General features: G+C 36.2%; 5 protein-coding genes and 2 non-coding genes across 10 annotated transcripts; 3 read left to right on the forward strand and 4 right to left on the reverse strand.

Moving 5' to 3' along the window:
• The first annotated feature begins 6 nt into the window (after positions 1–6).
• Positions 7–1,307, forward strand: hrde-2. The gene is made up of 4 exons (NM_074292.6): positions 7–149; positions 195–394; positions 444–646; positions 700–1,307. Exons 1-4 carry the CDS (start codon positions 26–28, stop codon positions 1,088–1,090), a joined length of 918 nt encoding a protein of 305 aa, NP_506693.1. The 5' UTR covers positions 7–25; the 3' UTR covers positions 1,091–1,307.
• On the reverse strand, positions 1,248–6,567 carry nmr-2 (the record flags this gene model as incomplete). Of its 2 annotated transcripts, NM_001269711.3 has the most annotated exons (20): positions 1,248–1,403; positions 1,453–1,574; positions 1,621–1,725; positions 1,773–1,903; positions 2,187–2,368; positions 2,418–2,492; positions 2,545–2,636; positions 2,679–2,827; positions 3,330–3,401; positions 3,503–3,740; positions 3,787–3,982; positions 4,029–4,084; positions 4,196–4,535; positions 4,596–4,779; positions 4,940–5,066; positions 5,109–5,247; positions 5,292–5,423; positions 5,469–5,789; positions 5,837–5,916; positions 6,397–6,567. In NM_001269711.3, the coding sequence occupies 20 exons, from the start codon at positions 6,541–6,543 to the stop codon at positions 1,319–1,321; spliced, it is 2,973 nt and encodes a 990-aa protein (NP_001256640.1). The 2 variants fall into 2 exon arrangements, with proteins under 2 accessions (NP_001256640.1, NP_001256641.1); NM_001269712.1 differs by lacking the exons at positions 4,029–4,084; positions 4,196–4,535; positions 4,596–4,779; ... (4 more) ...; positions 5,837–5,916; positions 6,397–6,567 and having other exon boundaries at positions 1,319–1,403; positions 3,787–3,825.
• Positions 6,568–6,776: 209 nt separating this feature from the next.
• On the reverse strand, positions 6,777–9,165 carry obr-2 (the record flags this gene model as incomplete). 3 transcript variants are annotated; one of them, NM_074294.6, is made up of 8 exons in its annotated part: positions 6,777–7,024; positions 7,241–7,758; positions 7,810–7,888; positions 8,067–8,149; positions 8,259–8,346; positions 8,448–8,545; positions 8,782–8,992; positions 9,041–9,165. In NM_074294.6, 8 exons carry the CDS (start codon positions 9,127–9,129, stop codon positions 6,880–6,882), a joined length of 1,311 nt encoding a protein of 436 aa, NP_506695.2. The 3 variants fall into 3 exon arrangements, with proteins under 3 accessions (NP_506695.2, NP_001122917.1, NP_001256642.1); NM_001129445.5 differs by having other exon boundaries at positions 6,880–7,024; positions 9,041–9,099; NM_001269713.3 differs by lacking the exons at positions 8,259–8,346; positions 8,448–8,545; positions 8,782–8,992; positions 9,041–9,165 and having other exon boundaries at positions 6,880–7,024; positions 8,067–8,119.
• Positions 7,926–8,019, forward strand: F14H8.10. Its single transcript, NR_070018.1, has one exon. It is a non-coding gene; the product is annotated as an Unclassified non-coding RNA F14H8.10 (non-coding RNA).
• On the reverse strand, positions 7,941–8,013 carry F14H8.t1. The gene has a single exon. It is a non-coding gene; the product is annotated as a tRNA-Val (tRNA).
• Positions 9,166–13,963: 4,798 nt separating the features above from the next.
• On the reverse strand, positions 13,964–15,236 carry eakr-1 (SPX domain-containing protein). The gene is made up of 3 exons (NM_074295.4): positions 14,996–15,236; positions 14,708–14,878; positions 13,964–14,661 (listed from the first exon to the last, which is right to left on the reverse strand). Exons 1-3 carry the CDS (start codon positions 15,230–15,232, stop codon positions 14,131–14,133), a joined length of 939 nt encoding a protein of 312 aa, NP_506696.1. The 5' UTR covers positions 15,233–15,236; the 3' UTR covers positions 13,964–14,130.
• A 702-nt stretch (positions 15,237–15,938) lies between these two features.
• Positions 15,939–16,956, forward strand: eakr-2 (EAK-4 Related; the record flags this gene model as incomplete). The annotated part of the gene is made up of 3 exons (NM_074296.1): positions 15,939–16,088; positions 16,136–16,297; positions 16,564–16,956. The coding sequence occupies 3 exons, from the start codon at positions 15,939–15,941 to the stop codon at positions 16,954–16,956; spliced, it is 705 nt and encodes a 234-aa protein (NP_506697.1).
• Positions 16,957–18,037: the final 1,081 nt, after the last annotated feature.

The following is an 18,037-nucleotide window of genomic DNA, read 5'->3' on the forward strand; positions in this document are numbered from 1 at the left end:
TTTTACAGATTAATAGACGGGAAGTATGTCGCAGAACAGCGACACTTTTGATTCTGGACTCCAGATGGAAGTTCACAAGATGGCGGAAGCCGATAATTCGTCCGTTCAACAAAAATTCGATGCGATTCGCGATTATATTGGACGAAAAGGTATTTAAACCATTTTTTAAAATTAAAAATCTAGTTCTTTTCTAGAGACAACGATTATCCTCTGTGAGCACGACGATTCTCGCAAGATTAAGCTGACGCTGAACAAGCAGAGAATGGAATCGTCTATGTTTCTGACAGAAATGCCCGATGGTGGGATTCAAGAAAAGACAAAGTTCCATCGCAATGGACTCGCAGTTTGCAGCTACAATGCATTTGATGAAGTTGATTTGCCACTCGCGGACTCGGTATAACCTCTAAAAATCAGTAATTAGAAAGCAATCAACATATTTACAGTATATTTTCTACGGACTCCCGTCCAACGTGGAAGCTTTCCCGAGGATGCTCCATGGAATTGAAAAGTCGGCACACAAGGAAAACAAAATAGTTTTCATCGATATTGTCGTGTCGATTTTAGAGAAAATTCAAATTAAGGTCGTCAGCTTTGAACTTTACAATCGAAAGTGTACTGTGCCAACGTGGGTTGCTGAACTCGTCATGTAAGCTAAAAGAAAGATAATCGAGAAATTCACAATAAATCATTTGATTTCAGAACTTATTGTGCGCCAATTGAGGAACAGCAACAGCGTATTGAGGAAATCCGCCGAACTCGTGCTTCAGTTCCAGTTGCCATATCGGACGCAGCCAACGGATCTGCCGAGATGGTCCCTTCCAACACCACTGGATCTTCAGGATCGCCCATGTCGACCGCTCCAGTACCAGCCGCAAAGAAAGAGAAGGTCCAGTACGAAAGTATTCGTCAAATTCGCCCGAACGCCCAAGGAAGATACTTCGTTCCGGCAAGAATGATCAATATGGATATCGAAATGAGCAACGATGAGTACTCGCCGGATGAGAGCGAGAACGACGAGAATGAATATGACTACGAAAATGCTGCGCGTTACGATGATGGTTACGACGAAGGCCACGAATACTGCCAATAATTTCCCAAACCCAAAGCACATTTTATCCCCATTTTTACGGTTCCCCGCACTGGTTCTTATGTATTTCCTATTTATCTCAACTAGTTCCAAATAGTTTTAACTGCATTCCGGTATCATATAATTTACATGATTTTATGCAAAACTCGACGGTTTCCTCTTTTTTCGTGTATCTCGAATTCTAATTTATAATATTAATATCATGAAATGTTTTATCTGGAAATCACGAGCTCAAAGATTGGTTTCGACTTGCAAAAAACGGGGGCTTCTTCTTGGCGGGTTCAGATCTTGATTGAATGGTTCTTCAGTTGGTCTTCTGAAGTTGTTTCTTTTTGTTTTTAAATATGGAATTTCCTAACACTCACAAATTCGCAGATCGTCGTCGTTTTAATTGCGGAGAATTCGTACTCGCCAACGATTGTGTCCTCGACCTCCATTCTTGAACTCGATCAACAGCTTCCGTGAATGTCAAAGATTTTCCCATAGCCTGGAAATAAAGAAAAAATGATTTTTTAAATTAATAAATCACTTACCATACTGATAATTCCACACCAACCATTCGGATCAATCTTTTGTAGAGGCTTCCGAAGGTGCATGCAATAAATGTGCTCAAATCCAAGAACAATGACGCTGACGATCTGAAATTTTTAAGAACCAAATTTAAGGCTTATTTTCAAATGCTTACGATTCCACCGGCTAACAGCACAAATGCCGATAGAAAATTCTCGATTCCAAGCGGTGCTGACTGGGTTTGACTGTGACTGTCTGGTGTACATGCTCCGGTGAGCCAGAAGTTTTGAAGACGTTCCAAGTCACCTGAAAAACGCAAATTTGAATTGGGTTTTAAACTTAGAATGTGGAAAAATTGTTCTGGATGCTCTCAGAAAAGAAAGGCAGGATTTTTTGTAGCAAGGAATATATTTGGGTGAATGTATAACACGTCGAAGTAGAGAAAAGACCGATATGAAACATTTCAAAATAGGCTCCTCCCACATAGTGGCTGTTTAGGATTTTCTTAGAATTAATGTTTTTGAGAATTTTCGATTTTGAACAAAATTTGAACTTTCATAAAATGTTTGAGTTTTTTCAGATCACAAACCTTTCTGCTGATACTGCAGCATGTAATGATTGACTAGAGAAGTGTGCGGTGAGTTCTTTGGAAATCCAATACCGTAACCTGTCATACTTGCCCATTTACCAACTGTCATCAATGCACAATTTGCATCTTTTCCAGCCCAGTAGTCAAGCACCACAGCGTCATAGATAAAAGCATCGAGTTCTCTGAAAATGATATTGGATCTAAAAAAGACGTTCAAACATAAATTATTACTCATTTTTGACAGCTTCTATTCCCGCGGAAATGTTCATTCGGAAATATTTGTTATGCTTCACGTATTCGTGCATTCTGAAATCATCAGAACTTGAATTTCAGACACTATTCAATAAAAAAAACAAACTTGTGCCAATTCCGTTTCATAGTCTCATGAGTGTTACCACCATCAACTGTACCAAATCGAAATGGTGGTTTTTGATCATGTGGGAAGTTTAACTAAAAGATGTTTCTACTTGTATGTTAATTGTCTCTACTTACCATAGGATCATGTATTCCACTCAAATCATAATATTGAACACGTGTGATCATAAATGCCGCCAAGTTAGCCGTGTAAACTGCCAAAAAAGTTAGACCAAAAGCTGCCCAAACGAGAGCCATCAATCGGGATACTGTAGATTTGGGAACATCTGAAAAAAGGGGAATTTTACAGTTTTAGGTACGTGGCCCGGTCTCGTAACGATCATAACTTCGTAGCTACAGTACTCGCAAGTATTTTGCACGATTTTCTTCCAAAAATGTATAGTTTGCCTGTCACAAATCAGGAAAAGAGAGCAAATCTCTGCAACTATCGATAGAAAACATCGAAATAGAAATTGGGTACGGAATCTCCTAATTTTTAATCGTGTCGAGACTCGGAATTGTACTGTCGCGTCATAAAAATTACGGTAATATGTAACCGCTGCTGCTGATATTGTGTGAGGAGGGTGAGTGAAAAGGAAAAATAAAATCTAAATATTAAAAACATTTTTGGGAGTTATTTACTTTTAAATTCAAAATTTTTAAAACAACTAAAAATATTCAGTTCGTTACTTTTCTCGCCAAGGCAACATAGATATATGGTGCCAAAATTGGTATATAATGTGAAACTCCGTCCTTATCTTGGCTTCTTGCAATTTTGAAAAAAAAAACCTGTGGATACACTTGCACTGAACAATGTCGCCCACACGAGCCAATATGATCGAAATAATGAGAATTTATGCTCTGAAATTGATTTTTCAGGGAATAGGCTTCAGCTTTCTACATCAGGAATCTCACGCCTAGTCACGTAAGTTGTCTAAAATCTGAGAAACGGAAAATTATACCTGGCGGGGGATATTTTTGCATATTGAATGAGTATGGTGACACCCATTCGAATAAAAATATCGAGATTGCTGCCACGTGGATGCAAACAAATAGAATAATAACCCATGTTGAATACTCAAAAGGTTCTAGAAAAGCAGTTGGAGATAGAACTCCGCTTCGAATTTTTACAATTATTGAAATTCCAGTATCCAAAAATGGAAGGGAAAAGTCAATATCTCGTGCTCGTTCCGAGTTTAACTGGAAATCTAAATATTATTAATGTATCACAATAATCTTCAGAAACCTTCAATGAAGTAACACACATATCTGCCTTATTGTGCATCAAATCAGCTATAAGCCCATTCCATCCATTTTCAGTCTTCAGTCCCCATTTCTCGTCTCGTACTTTGTATAAAGTGTAAGTGAATCCAATATCATTTGCAAGTTTGTTGAGAAGATCTACACAATATCCAGAACAACATTTTAAAAGTGTTCGATTTCTGAGGAATAATCATTTGAGAGCGGAAAAGTTGAGAGATAACTCACTTCTTAACGCCAGCGCCATCAGTATACTCGACATCTCCCCAATCACAGATGGATCCCTGAAATTGTGTAGCTTAGATTTTACGGTATTAGTAGTAGGAGTTCAGCGCGATTCACGTTCTTCCAGGGCGAAAGACATGGCAGGAGTAAGCCAGTAAGTAATAAATAACCTGATTTCCTGGACATTTCTGTGTGTCAGGATCAACATCAGATACAGCGATGAATGGTGGTTCATGCAGAGTGACCACTTTCACGTGAAACTTGTCAGCTGCTCCCTGAGGTGGATTGGCCTTTTCGCCCGGCCATTGAACATCCGCCATTTTCAACTCGTTATTTGTGAAAATTCCTACTTTTTCCCAAGTTTTTTCACCTTTCGAATTAGTTCTCAAATTTGAGATTTGAAGAATCGAGTTTCTCAACCGTCCGGTTTTCTCAAAAGTGTAGAAAAACGAGTCATGACCGTCATCCACGTGGAATGGATTTCCCTTTACAAATGCTGCTTTCATGTGTCTGAAATTTAATTTTTAACCAATTTTTCTTAGTTCATAGTTTCATATTATCAAATCTCACTCATAAATATATTTCCCATTGTCCCAATATGGATCACCATCTTCACTTTTGCACGATACATTCGATTTCAACGAGAACATTTCGTTGGGTCGTAGTTGAAGCAAAGCGGCTCCAAAAAGTTTTGGTGCAAGTTGAATGATAAGAGGGAGGATGTCATCACGCGGAGCAAACATTGCATTGGATACTGAAATTGGTAATTTGATGGATTATCTTTAAATCGTGAAAAGATTAGGTGGAGCCTAAGCTTAAGCCTAAGCCTAAGATTAAGCAAAAGTCTAAGTCTAAGTCTAAGTCTAAATCTAAGTCTAAGTCTAAGTCTAAGTCTAAGTCTAAACAATTCCTGCCTGTATGAAAATTGACACAAAGCATTCCAGCCTGAGCCGGAGCTTTCACCGTAGTTTGTGTGCCTTTCACTGATTGAGTGCCGATCCACAGATATTTTTCTCCGATCATATCCATTTTTTCAGCGTGCTGGAAATAAGTTTGTAACTATAATCAATAATCTTGAATTACCGAAAAAATTGTCCCTGCTTGAGCCGCATTTGCGTACAATAAAATAATTTTCGCTTGATTTTTCTTCACATCTGCCAACTTTAAGTCAACGTCGGTATCATTTTTTGTGTTCATATGAGAAAAGTGAATCATTTCGAATCTGAAAAAAAAAACCATTGAAAAGTTACAGTGAACTATTACAACTTTGTAGATTTATTGGAAAATAATTCCAGCTCTTCTCGAATCGCAGTCACAAAACGATCATTTCCAGCCATTTCAGATGTAACCACCCCAAATTTTGGCCAGTTGTATCGTCTAAGAAGTGCAAGCATTGCTCTGAAATTCTCTGAGTTCTGAGTATTTCCAGACTTTCCGATTTACCTAGCCTGATGCTCAATTGGCGGAGCCATTTGAATAATTCTATACGGACCCAAATCATTTTCAAATGTGAATCCAGCGTTGTCAGCGTTCCAAGCAATTATTGGAATTCCCGTATAACTTGCTGCAGTCAAGAAATATTGCTCAGCAGCGGTAGTTGAGTCATATGTCTCTGACGCTGTTACAAAAATGATAAGAGCTACGTTATTTGAGGTGACATTATTGCAAAGACAATCTAGAACTTCTTTGACAAAAAATGTTCCAGTCGGAAGAATACAGTCGACTGCTTGGAAGTTGTATCGTGTAGCAAGGCGTCGGAGACTTCTAAAATATGAAATTTGTGAGGTTGAAAGATAATAAAAAGAACGTACGATACTGCAGTGGCGTCATTGATTTTTCGAATAACTTCCTTAAAAGCTTTGTCGTAGGATTTCGAGCGGCCAGCGTAATGCTGGAAATTTTTTATTGATGTCAAAATGTGGGCTAGTTACATTAGATATTTCACAAAGTGAGGTGTGAGCCTCATCCGCCTCTTCCCAGGTATTAAATTTGCCATAAACTCTGAGAATACCGTTAACTGGGCGGGACTTACTTGGGAATTTGAATTCTTGATACGCAATTTCCAAGTTTAATCTTTTTTCTACTTTATTCTCTCAACTAATACGTTTTCCAAAACTTTGTGGAAAATTATGCAGTGGAAAATTTGGCGGGAATTTTTGTAGCGGTAGATTCAAATTCTCTTTTTTTTCGAAAATAGTGTTCTTTGCGAGTTGCAATTTTTAAAATTTTGATTCATTACGGAAAAACTGTCATTTGTGACATGAAATATTTTTGACAAATTTTCTGAAAAATTTTCATAATTTTTTTATTTTTAATTTTGCAGACCACATTGCAAGGCACTTTACATTAAGACTCGAGGAATAATATTCACCTGATACACGACAGCAATATTCACATCTTCTCTTTTTGGATCCTCCTTTGGCTTTTGAACTTTACGGCTTCCTCCCAAATCAATCGACTGATTTTTTTCGAAGAAAGTTGCAAGTAAAAGAAGAATAAACCAAATTCTGTGTTTCATAGTAAAGAAGATGGACGAGTGAATAAGAGCCAAAGAAGGTGAAACTGGAGAAAAACAATTTAAACGGCAACCTCTTCTTGAGCATCTCGTCTTCAAAAACCTATTACCGAAGAGAAGAGAGGGCCCCTTTCTAAGAATTTCGGAGGGTGTTCATTACTCTTTTTGGCGTTTTCCAATTTCCGGTTTTTGAAACATTTTTTCAAATGAACATTTCAGAATGCAGAAAAAATCAACATAAAAATCAGAACTTCATTCATGAAACGACGGTGGACAAAATGACATAGGATGATGAGATACCCATATTATGACTCGAAAATTCAAATAAATTCTGATGGCTCAATCGACTGAAGAAATTGATGAGTTCGATGAGTTTGTCGAGCTATTTTCCAGAGACTCGAAAAGTTCCAGACAATTGGAGTAGTCACGATCCCAGTAGCCACCCTTGTACGCCCAGTGACCTTCGTCGTTTTTGGCAAACCACCTGAAAGTATGTACTAGTTAGAATTAGACTTAAAAATTTTTTAGAAAGCCGATAAACTTACTTCTTGTTATTACGAAACACATGTTTCAGAATCTGGTTATGTCTAGCTATTTTTAAATTCAAAAATACCGTCAGTTTATTTATAAAAAATATCGTTAGCTCTTGAATTAAACAAGAAAATGAGAATCTCGATCCTTAAACTTTTATTAAACTCACATGGGAACATCACCAGTCTTAGTGGTTCTTCTCTCCCGTTGCTCCTCTTCATACTTATGTTTAAACTCTTCAGCTTCATCATTTTTCCCATCTTCCAATGCTTTCATATCCTTACGACGACGACTATCAGTTGGAGCAACAGTGTCACTCATTCCAGGATACATTTCATTGAGAGAAAGTGTGAAGTTGGTAAAGTGGAACTGATCATCGAAGAGCTTCGGAATCTGATTCGAAACCCAAAGAATCTTGGATCCCGGTACCACAGGACCCTGATCCTTTTCCGAAACTGTTTCATTAAACATTCGAAGATACTCCTTCCGATGATGTTTGAAGTCTTCATTATCACAGGATGCCAGGAAAAGTGTCCAATTTCCGTACAATGCTTTGATCTTATTCTTTCCTTCGAAAATGTGTCCTTCCACGTGTACATCACCTCCCTTATGGTTGTAGTATCCTTTGTTGTCGAATGAGAACACTGCGTCGTAAGTACCGGATGATTCGATTTTCATGTGACTCGTCTGAAATTGTTCTATGTGTTTTATGTTTTATTTTATCTGATTGAAACTTACAAAGTTCATGTACATCTTCCCCATTATCACATTATAGATGGCGCATTTGGGGGCTGACCACGAGTACGTCTCTCCGGTTCTAAAAAATTTCAGATTAAGATCTATTCTTTCAATTTAACAAAAAGGAAGACTGATCTCGGGCGGGCTCGAACCACCGACCTTCTGTGTGTTAGACAGATGTGATAACCACTACACCACGAGACCGCTGTTCCGAGCAGCAAAAAGAGCCCATCATGAAACCCCTTGCTCCAACTCACTTTTTAAAAGTCAACTTGAGATGTGCATGTGGATTGGCAAGCAATTTGGTCATCCAGAATCCAAGTGTCGGTTCAACTGTACCCTATAAAAAAGGACGATGAAGCATAACATAACACACTTAAGCTTTCGTTGCAACTTTCACTCGCCAACGTAATGAGGGAAGGGGAGGACCGGTTGGTCAATTTACTCACCTCGACCGTAAATTCGTCGGATTCTGCATAGACAGCCGATATTGGTGGATGATGGGAAACTTGTTCGGCCAGGAAGCGAACACCGTTTCTGGAAAATGCAAAGTATAAGTTGGACAAGTTCAGAGTAACACCACTATTTGGGCACCACCTTCGACAGCTGGCAAAGTGCTACAGAAAGTTGTGACTCACCTCTCAAGCTCGAAAGTTTCCAGAAGCAATGGATTGAACGGTTTGGAGAGTCGCTTGTGATTTGCTGAGACAGTCGCCAATGCAAATGCGGCAACATACTAAAAATGAAAAATTCTAAGACATTCCACATGTTTACACGGAATTAGCACATTTATAGAGTTAGCAAACGTAAATCCGGTTTTGTGAGCGGAATTTGATAATTTCATTTGATGCTTCAGTTTTTTCCAATTAAAAAAAAAACGAAACTCATAAAACTGCCAGAAAAATTATTCAAAAAGAAAGAAAGCAAACAATGGAAAAATCTGGAAAAACCGGACGAGAGGCTTGAACAAACCTCAATTCTCTCCATATCATCTGAACATTTTGCCGCTTTTTCGAGCAAATAATTGTATTGCACATTTTCAGAAAGTCTTTGAAGGAAGCTGAGAGGTTCATTCATGAACACTGGCACCGTGAACCGAGAGAAGTCTTTTCCGAGATTTGGCCGGATGATATCCCAAATTGAGACATCCTCTGGAGCAATATACGTGGCTGGAAGACGAGTTCTGAAATTATTTTTAGCTTGAAATAAATCTTAATATTAATAGACATACCTCTGCCCTTTATGAAGAACCGTTTGACGTTTGAAGTTCTGAATTTTCGGAGAACCCATGTCCTTTTTCTCTCTGAAAAGCTTCACCATTGTCGAGTATTGAAAAGTGTTCCGATTGAGTAGGAAAACGTAGAAATGATTGAAATTTCAATTGGCCAGCACTTGAAAATTTGGTAACACGTTTTTTGAAAATAAAATAGGGAAGAATAAGGGCAAAGGGGGAGGACAAAAATTAAATGAGATTATTGAATTTATTTAAATTAAAACAAAGATTTATAAAAGGATGAGATTGCACCAGCCTTACTTTGACAGTTTGTATATTGGGTGACTTTGGTTTTTTTCAACTGAGAAAGTAGAGCTTGAATGTTTTCCTATATTCTATTAGGCTCAAATTATTTATCAAGATGCCAAAAAACATTTTTTCTACATTTTGTTTGTTTCTACAGCTATAGACGATTAAATGAAATATGTGAGAATTCGGAACGGAAAACGAAAAAGGATATCTTGTAAACTTACTCAACTGAATTAATAAAATGTCAATTATATTCTTTGAAAAAAATTCAATTTAAAATTGCCGAACAGCGTTTCCCGTTTTGGAGAAATAACAATATTAAAAGTGGTTCTAAATTTGAAAACTATATACTAATTGTAGTTATTCGAGCTTATTTGAGACAAATAATTTGTTTAATAGTCAAGCATCTGGTCAGTTAAACTTTAAGATAAAATAATGTTTCCATTTAAAAAGTCTACGTCGCTTGCTAACCTTGAAGAAAAGATACAAGAGACGGCGTAAGATTTGATGGATGATGACACTTTCTAGTGACCAAGCTGGCTTCTTGCAAAGTGGCTAATTACGTAATGGATAGTGGACGAAAATTGTGAAAAAAAAAAAACGATTTTTACTTTATTTTTTAAGAGAAAAATTTGGAAGTTTTATGGAGTTATAGATATGTATATGGATAATAAAAATTAAAATTTGATCTATGATTTTTCATAATTGATGTTTCAATTATTATTGAAATTATTTTCACATAAGGAATTGGAAATTTCTAAATTAAAAATTGAAAAAAAAAACTTCAGGTTTTCTAATTGGAAAATTTCGCTCAATAGAAAATAAATCAACAGACTTGTTTACTTCGAGAAATTACTTATCAGTATGTTTATCAGGAAAACAATTGGAGTTCTCTTGGAAATTGGAAGACTTAAAATTTGAAAAAAAAAACGATAAGGTCTCAAACATCTTAAAATATGTTGACTTTTTTTCAAAATATTCGCCTAAAATTGAATTTTGTTTAAATTCGATTTTTCGAGATTTTTTTTTTTAATTTTTGCGTAAATTTGAATTGGACAATTTCGGCATAAAGCGGAGTACGAGCAGTAAATTTTGAAACATTTGCTCGCATTCTCCAGTTGAAAAAAAATTGGCGGAAGTTATGAATATTTATTTAAAAAACTGAAACAGGATATTGTTGGTTGAAAGTAGGAATCTCTTACCTTAGTAACATACACATTATTGAAAACAATTGAAAATCTGTGACGCGTTTTTTACAAAAAAATCACTTTCTTTTTGAAGGGATTGATCGGATTTTGTAGCCAAATTTGGGAGTGAAAATTATTAATTAATTTATTTTTAATAATGTTTTGCATTTTGTTGTTTTTTCCTACTTTTTTACATTATAAGATTAAAAAGGAAGCCAAACAAAATCAGAACACCGAAATGCTCGAATGACCAACAAAAAAAACGGATACGGACCAAAAAGCTGGAGACGTGACAAATGAAAAATAATGTCCAATATATTTATTCTCATGAATTTTAAATGAAACATGAAACATTTGCTGCCTCAATTTTCTCAAGGTCTCCCGTAGACTTTTAGACAACTAAAGACAGGATAAATAGACAGGGAAAAGATAAGAGGGTGGCAGAGAAATAGACGAAAAACCATATCTTCTCACCTTCTTCTTATTCAACGTCCCGCCTGTTATTAGGCGCCTCTTTATACCTTTATACTAAGACCGTCTGTTATAATATTATCCCGTTCTCACGCCTTTTCAGAGAGTAGAAAAAGCCAGGGGCATTGGGAAAAAAAGGAAAAAAGAATGAGAATTGTATTGTTTTTGTGTACAGTGGAACCTCCTCAACCACACAACTTTCTTGTTTTTGCATCTTTTGTTTTCGAGAATTGGGACACTTTTTTGTGTATGAATTCAGGTTGAAAAACTGAAAAAAGGGCATTAATTGAGGGAATTACAGTAGAGAATTTGAAAGGTTTTTTGACTCACAATTAGTCTTCTAATTTGGTTCCAAATGACACGTAGGTTATTTTTGAAAAATATTTAGCAGCAGTGAAGACCTTTTAATTAGAATTTTCGAGCCTGATTGCGAGAGCAACTCGAGTTCTTTTGAAGAAATTTATCAGATTATCTAAAATCCACATTTCAAGCAATTTGGTGGGTTTATAAAATAACGAAAAAGTGCACTAACATGAGAATTTTCAGATTGACTTTTTCACAAAAAAATGTTTTCTTGATTTAAAAAAAATTAAGAGAAAATAACTCATCAAAACTTGAATTTAAAAAAAAAACAGCAAAATATGTGAAGAAACAATTTTTGGGGTGATGTCTAGGCTTTGGAACTGTTCCTCAAATGTGTTTTTTCAAGAAAAAGGTCCGCCTATTTCTAACTTGTAGCCACAAAATTAAAAATGACACAAAACACAAAAAAAAACCTCTGACAAAAGTGATGAGAACTGTGAACGAATCAATCCCAAAACGAAAAGGGGAAAGAATGAGTCAAAAAGAAAACAGTGTGTTTACCTTCAGAGTCATGTTTGTTTTAAGAGAGAGAGTTTGGAGAAATAGAGAAAACGACGGATTTGATGGATCAATTATTTATTGACACAATGGAAACTAATTTGTTGGCAAATGGCATGTCGAGAACACGTGGGAAACAGGAAAATGTAGGATGACAGAGGGGGAGGCGTTTTATGGGGGACTCCTACTCGCCCGGAAAACGCCTCGAAAAAAAGAGAAACGAAAATAAATAAACACAAAAAATCTTCTAAACTGAACGTTTTTCTCTAATTTTTTGGAGATAAATTTCTATCTGTTTCACGAAACCTAACTTGTAAACCTGTTCTCATTGAATGGTTTCTCCTTGAAAAAGAAAAGATAAAAATCACGAACAAAGGGTACAATGAATTTTGCGTGAAATAAAAAGAATGATTGGAAAATCGAGAGGAAAAATACTATAAATACAGGAAAAATTGATTGGGATGATCATCTGGAACAATACATCATTTTCCAGAAATATAAAACATATTTTAGTGATGTAAATAATCAATTTACTATATATAAAGCGCGTGTCCTTCCGTCCGTTTGTAGTTTGTAGTTTGATCCTAGATGTTTCAACTCTCTTTTATGTAGTTGGAAGAGATATTGAGTTAAGAGTTGGTGAGGGATAATGTCAAGGTACTGTAGTAGTACTGTAGGAGTACTGTAGGTATACGGTAGGGTTACTGTAGTTTGGGAAAAATTGGGTTTTTGTCTACAGAAGAGGTATTGGGTTGGGAGTGGGTGGGGGATAATGTCAAGGTACTGTAGTGGTACTGTTGGGGTGCTGTAGGATTATTGTAGGATTATTGGAGTTTGGTGGAAAATTGCGTTTTAAGTTTTTGAAAATGTATTGGCTTGGGAATTGGTGAGGATAATGTCAAGATATTTTGATAGTTTCTTGCTTAGAGTCGGGAACATTTGGGAAGATGTGAAAGTTTCATTATTTTTTCATAAGACATTTTTGAATGATTGTGTCAAACATTTCAAATGTTGCCGTCGTTGGCCGCGCCGTAGACGCGGTCAGCGGCTGGTAAACGAATAATCGAGGTGTATGATGTGAAATTGAACCAGAAAAAAACAAACGAAAAACCAAAAGCTTCCGAATTTTTCGAAGTTTTGTCGGCTCTTTGATTTGTCACAAAGACTTTGTTTGGAAATTGAAAAGTGAGTTCTTTGTAGACTAAGTAAACTTGAAAATAAGTCATATTTAAACTATGTTGGTATATACATACATAAATTTTCAGTTGTGAAATTTCACAATTTCTAAGAGTTAAAATTTGTTTTTAATAGTTTAAAAATACATTTGAGGCAAGATTTTCGTATGACGTTGTGATGTGAGAACTAGAGCGATGTTCCAAAATCTTGAAATAATTTGATAAACGTTGCAAAAGTGATGTTTTATATCTTCTTTTGTATTTTATAAATCCCCATTTCCTCTTTTCGGAGATCGTATTGTTTCCTGTATTTGAAGGCAATATGTTTTCAACTTTAGAATGTATTTTTGTGCCAAAAAACAAAAAATTATTCCTGTTTTTCTAGGTCGCTATACGATTTCTTTCTTTGTAAGTTGTCAACAATTAACAACCGTACCAATAATGTTCTAGAACATTGCAATTTGCGTGGCGAATAAGGGCTGGGCTACAGTATCTCGGGAGATTATTCGATACTTAAAGATGTTATTTTTTGGTGATAGAGTTATCGAAAAGCAAATATCAAAATGTAGTAAACGAAAATTGAAACTTTAGCTGAAATTATCTACAAATAGCTTTTGTTAAAGGAGGCTCCGGTTATTTGGAATACACATCCTCAAACTCGCTAATAAAGTAAGTGAAGGTGTTAAAGATGAATGATTTTTTTTGTTTAAATTTTTTCACACACCCTAGGTTTCAGAACAAGAAACGCTGTGAATATTAAGGATTTCGCATACGTTGAGAATTTTTATAGCTTCACTTTTTTGGTGCATCCAAACGTTTCTATATATTTTTTTAAATAGTCGAGTTTCAGTTTTTACGTACCAAAAACTTTAGATTTTATCCATGTCCGATTAGAGCTGAAATATCCTAAATAACCTTACAATATAACAAATTATAATTTTTTGTGGAATTTATTCATCGAAATGTGCCAGTGCTTAAAATGGGTGCGCGAAAAAGTGAGTGTAATAGGGAAATTTTTTTATATCCGACAAATTTTGGATTTCATGACGCATTTTAAGAAGACAAAAAATCATAGTTAGGCAGAATAAAAATGCAAGCAAAGCAATTAAAAATATGTCGTTTCCGGATCCGCTTCCACAAAAATCGCAATGGGCGTACGGGAGGTACCAGCCAGTGAACTTGGAACAGTTTCTACATCTTCATTCTTCACTGGAGCCGTCTTCGAAGATTTTGTTGGCCTTTTTCTCTCTTCTAGATGATGTTCAGCCACAACTAGAAAGACAGGTGGTCTGTGTGGAATCCCTGGAACATCAAGAGAAACTTCACCACACCATAGAGTTGTATCAATTCTTTTTGGTTTCATATCCAATAAGACGCTTTTCCATGTACGGTTGTATTGATTGAAAAGCTCTTCGATTTGTTGAATTACAATCTCGGCTTTGTCTGTGGCTTCTTCGAAATCTTTAGCATCACTTTTTTCATCTCTGTCAACCTCTTTTTCCAGATCTTTCAGTGAATCGAATGCGTCCAAAGCGTACTTTTTGCGTTGTTGAACATGTTTATCGACAGCGTAGCAAGAGTCGGTGAAAAATTCTTCGAATTCGGTGGACAGAGAATTTATGACAAGCTTTAAAAACTGAAAAATTAAGATTAAAAGTATGGAAATTTCAGAAAGTAGTTACCATAATGTTATCTTTAATGGGAATTCCAGCCGCTCGTGCTTCGAGAAGATATGTCATGCGATTTCGGAGCACAAATGATTTTCTGGAGAGAGCTCTTACGGTACGATTGTACTTTAGGCGAAGCAAGTCTTCCTCTTCGGAATTCGCAAATGGACGGCTCCCTGCGCGGCTCTGGAATAAAGATCGAGTTTTGAGGTGTTTTATATATATGTATATCTAACTAGTAAAGTCTGAGAAAATGCATGTCAAATAAAAAAAACCTAAAAACCGTTCTAAAAACTATCTCACCTCAATCAATTTTTTCAATTCATCGAGATGATCATCTTTGGTCGGAAATACGATTCTTCGCCTACGCCCAGGCTCCACATATCCTTCAACTCCAAAATGTGATCCTTCCCAATCACCGAACTTACTCGCCTTGATACTTCCAGTTAGTTTCCGTTTCTCTGTCCATTGAAGCTCCTTAAACTCAAAACGATGGAGTGCTGCATAGTCAGCCGGCTCTCTAGAAAGCCATTGTCCCATTTTTCACAGAAATGATGAGAATCGTTGTTAGCAAAATTTTATATATAGTCAAGATTGTGAAGGAGCTGCCTCAATTATTGAGACAGGCACCGCCACTTGCCGAATCGAAAACAATTCCAAAAACAGGGGTACTGTAAATTAGAAGACGGACTTGTCGGAGAGTCGGACAATTATACGACTAATGAAAACTTGTATTCTAGCGAATCTTATCAACTAACGCCGTAAGTCAGGCGTGGTTTTGAATATTTTGTAGAAATTCTACAAAATAATTCGAATCTTGCCTGCAGGCAATTTTGGAATGATAATCCAACTTTTCAGATCAAAAATTTCTTTAGAAATATTTAAAAAAAATACTTAATTAGCTTGAAATTTTGAAAATTTTAAGTTGAAAAGTTAGAATACAGCCTTAAATATTTATTACTGCATTTGCCAAAAACCTACTGGTATTAATTTTTTTTCGATTGTCGTTTGAGCCATTGAAATTTAAAACTTTAAAACCGTAACATCCTCCCCGAATATTCGAGTCAAATTCTTATCTCAACTACAAATTGCACAGTTTTGCAGAATTCGCATCATAACGATTTTCTTCGATTAAAAACAACATGTCTTTCAAAGAAAATCTTAATATACAGTAACCCTGCTAACTGTAAAAATAACTAAGACTTATCCTCTAGATGCCCGTCAATTTCAACATTTCAATTTCAAAATGGGCAACTGTAATGCTCGTCCGGCTACTTTCAAGCCAAAAAATCTTCCAATGGAATACCCAAAAAAGTATGCAATGTATCCTACTCGTCGTCGTATGAGAGCTTCTGAAAGAAGAACTTACAAAAGAGATTGCAAGAATTTGTTAGAGGTAAATTTGAATTTTTGGGCTTTCTGGTGAAATTAGATAAACTTCAGAGCGTTGCTGGAGAAAATCCATTTGAAGGAGATGAAGAGACTGCTAATAATTACACAGAAGCAATTTTCAGCATTTCTATCAAAGCAAAAGTTCTTAAAACGTACATGGATCTTATTGAATCGAGCATCAATGAAGAGTGCCCGGTTAATGGACACATTCAGGTAGACATCAAGAGTATGCAGCAAATTTTTTCCGAATTTGCCCAATTAGCCTAGCTCGGCAAATTTCGAGATTTGTCGCACACCCCAGACATATTTGTATACCAACTATAAGGATCGACAACCGTATTGTTCTGAAAACAATGTTCTCCATTAGTATAGGGCATCATATTATAGGACACTTTTATTAATTTCAGATTTTTTTCAATTTTATTGGTTTTGTTTTCTAAAAAAATTTTCCGCTTAAAAAATTCTAAAAAAAATTTCAGCTCTTCTGCAATGAGATCAACAATCTCAGTCATCTTTACGAAGTCTTCTTCCGTAAATCAATTGTCAGCGTAGACACTCGTGTTGAGGAAAGGAAAGAAATTGCACGAGCTGCTTATAGAGATATCAAGAATCTCACTATCATCATTTACCTGAACAAAGAAAGATCAAAGACACTTCTCCAAAGTGTCATGATGCACACTGAATTTCAAACTCACCAGGCCGAGAAGCTCGTTGAGCACTACGAAGCAACTTTCAGTCCAATTCTTAAGGAAGTTCTTCCGGATCCAAATGCTCCACGGATTCATAGAACTCCAACTCGTGCACAGATAATTGCATTCTGGGAGGAAGTCAGAAGAGAAAAGGAATCTGGAACTTTGGGAACACCTTTTTGAACTCTGTTTGAACTTTTGATTTGAACTTTTGAAAATTTGATAATACGTTGTTTTTACTTGATCCCAACAATTGAAAATTATTCAAAATTGTTTTTTTTAGCTGAATAAAAATCTTTTCAAATTCGTGAATTTCAGACGACCAAGGGTTTAAAAAAATGTTGGCAAGTTGAAAATTGACACAAAAAATTTTGACTCGAAGTTGAAAATCCAGTTGGTCTGAACACTGAAAAGTTTGGCTTTAGATTTTAACAATAACTGAAAAAAAACCGAGAGCCAAAATTTAATAAAAATTTTTGAATAAAATCCATGACTTCTTGGAAACTCAGTTTTTGAAAGCTCTGATATAAAGTCGCTTTTTAATTGTATTAGGTTGGTCGAAAAGTCTTTGCAAAATTTGTACTTTTCTTCATTTCTCAGCGTCAATTCATTTTTTTCTGATTCTGTTTTTTATTTGCATAGTACGTAATGTGCATGTTTAATATATTAAAAAAAAACTTTTGGGTGCTGTTCAAAATGACCGAGAATTTGCTCGCCGAACGTCACGCCCTCCGATGGGTTTTTCTGTACGAGTTCCCCCAAATCTGCAATTGCGACGAAGCTCGTCGTAACATGTGTGCAGTGTTAGGCAAGAACTCTGTCACCTATAATACCATGAAGTTTTGGTTCGAAAAGTTCACGAAAAAGAACTACGATCTCGATGATAAACCAAGATAAGATCGCTCTCGTTTGAATATCGACGAGGATATTTCGAGAGCCCTGGAAGATGATCCAAGAGCAACGAACCGCGAACTTTCTGCGACTCTCAAGCATCCCCAAAAAACCATCATCAACCATCTCCACGAAACCGGAAGGGTAGAAAAGTTCGGTCAACTCGTTCCTCACAATTTGCCCGATTCTCAGAAAAATTGTTTTGTGACCTCTCTTTTTCGCTGCTCACTAGGAAACGAACAACGGACTGGGTTAAGGATATCATTACTGGAAATGATAAATGGGTATTGTATGTTAGCCATACCAGGAAAAAAGAGTGGGTCCCGGTCGAGGAAACCGCGACACCTGACCTCAAATTAGAACTTCACGGAAA

This window comes from Caenorhabditis elegans, chromosome V (assembly GCF_000002985.6).
Source record: "Caenorhabditis elegans chromosome V".
NCBI lineage: Eukaryota > Metazoa > Nematoda > Chromadorea > Rhabditida > Rhabditidae > Caenorhabditis > Caenorhabditis elegans.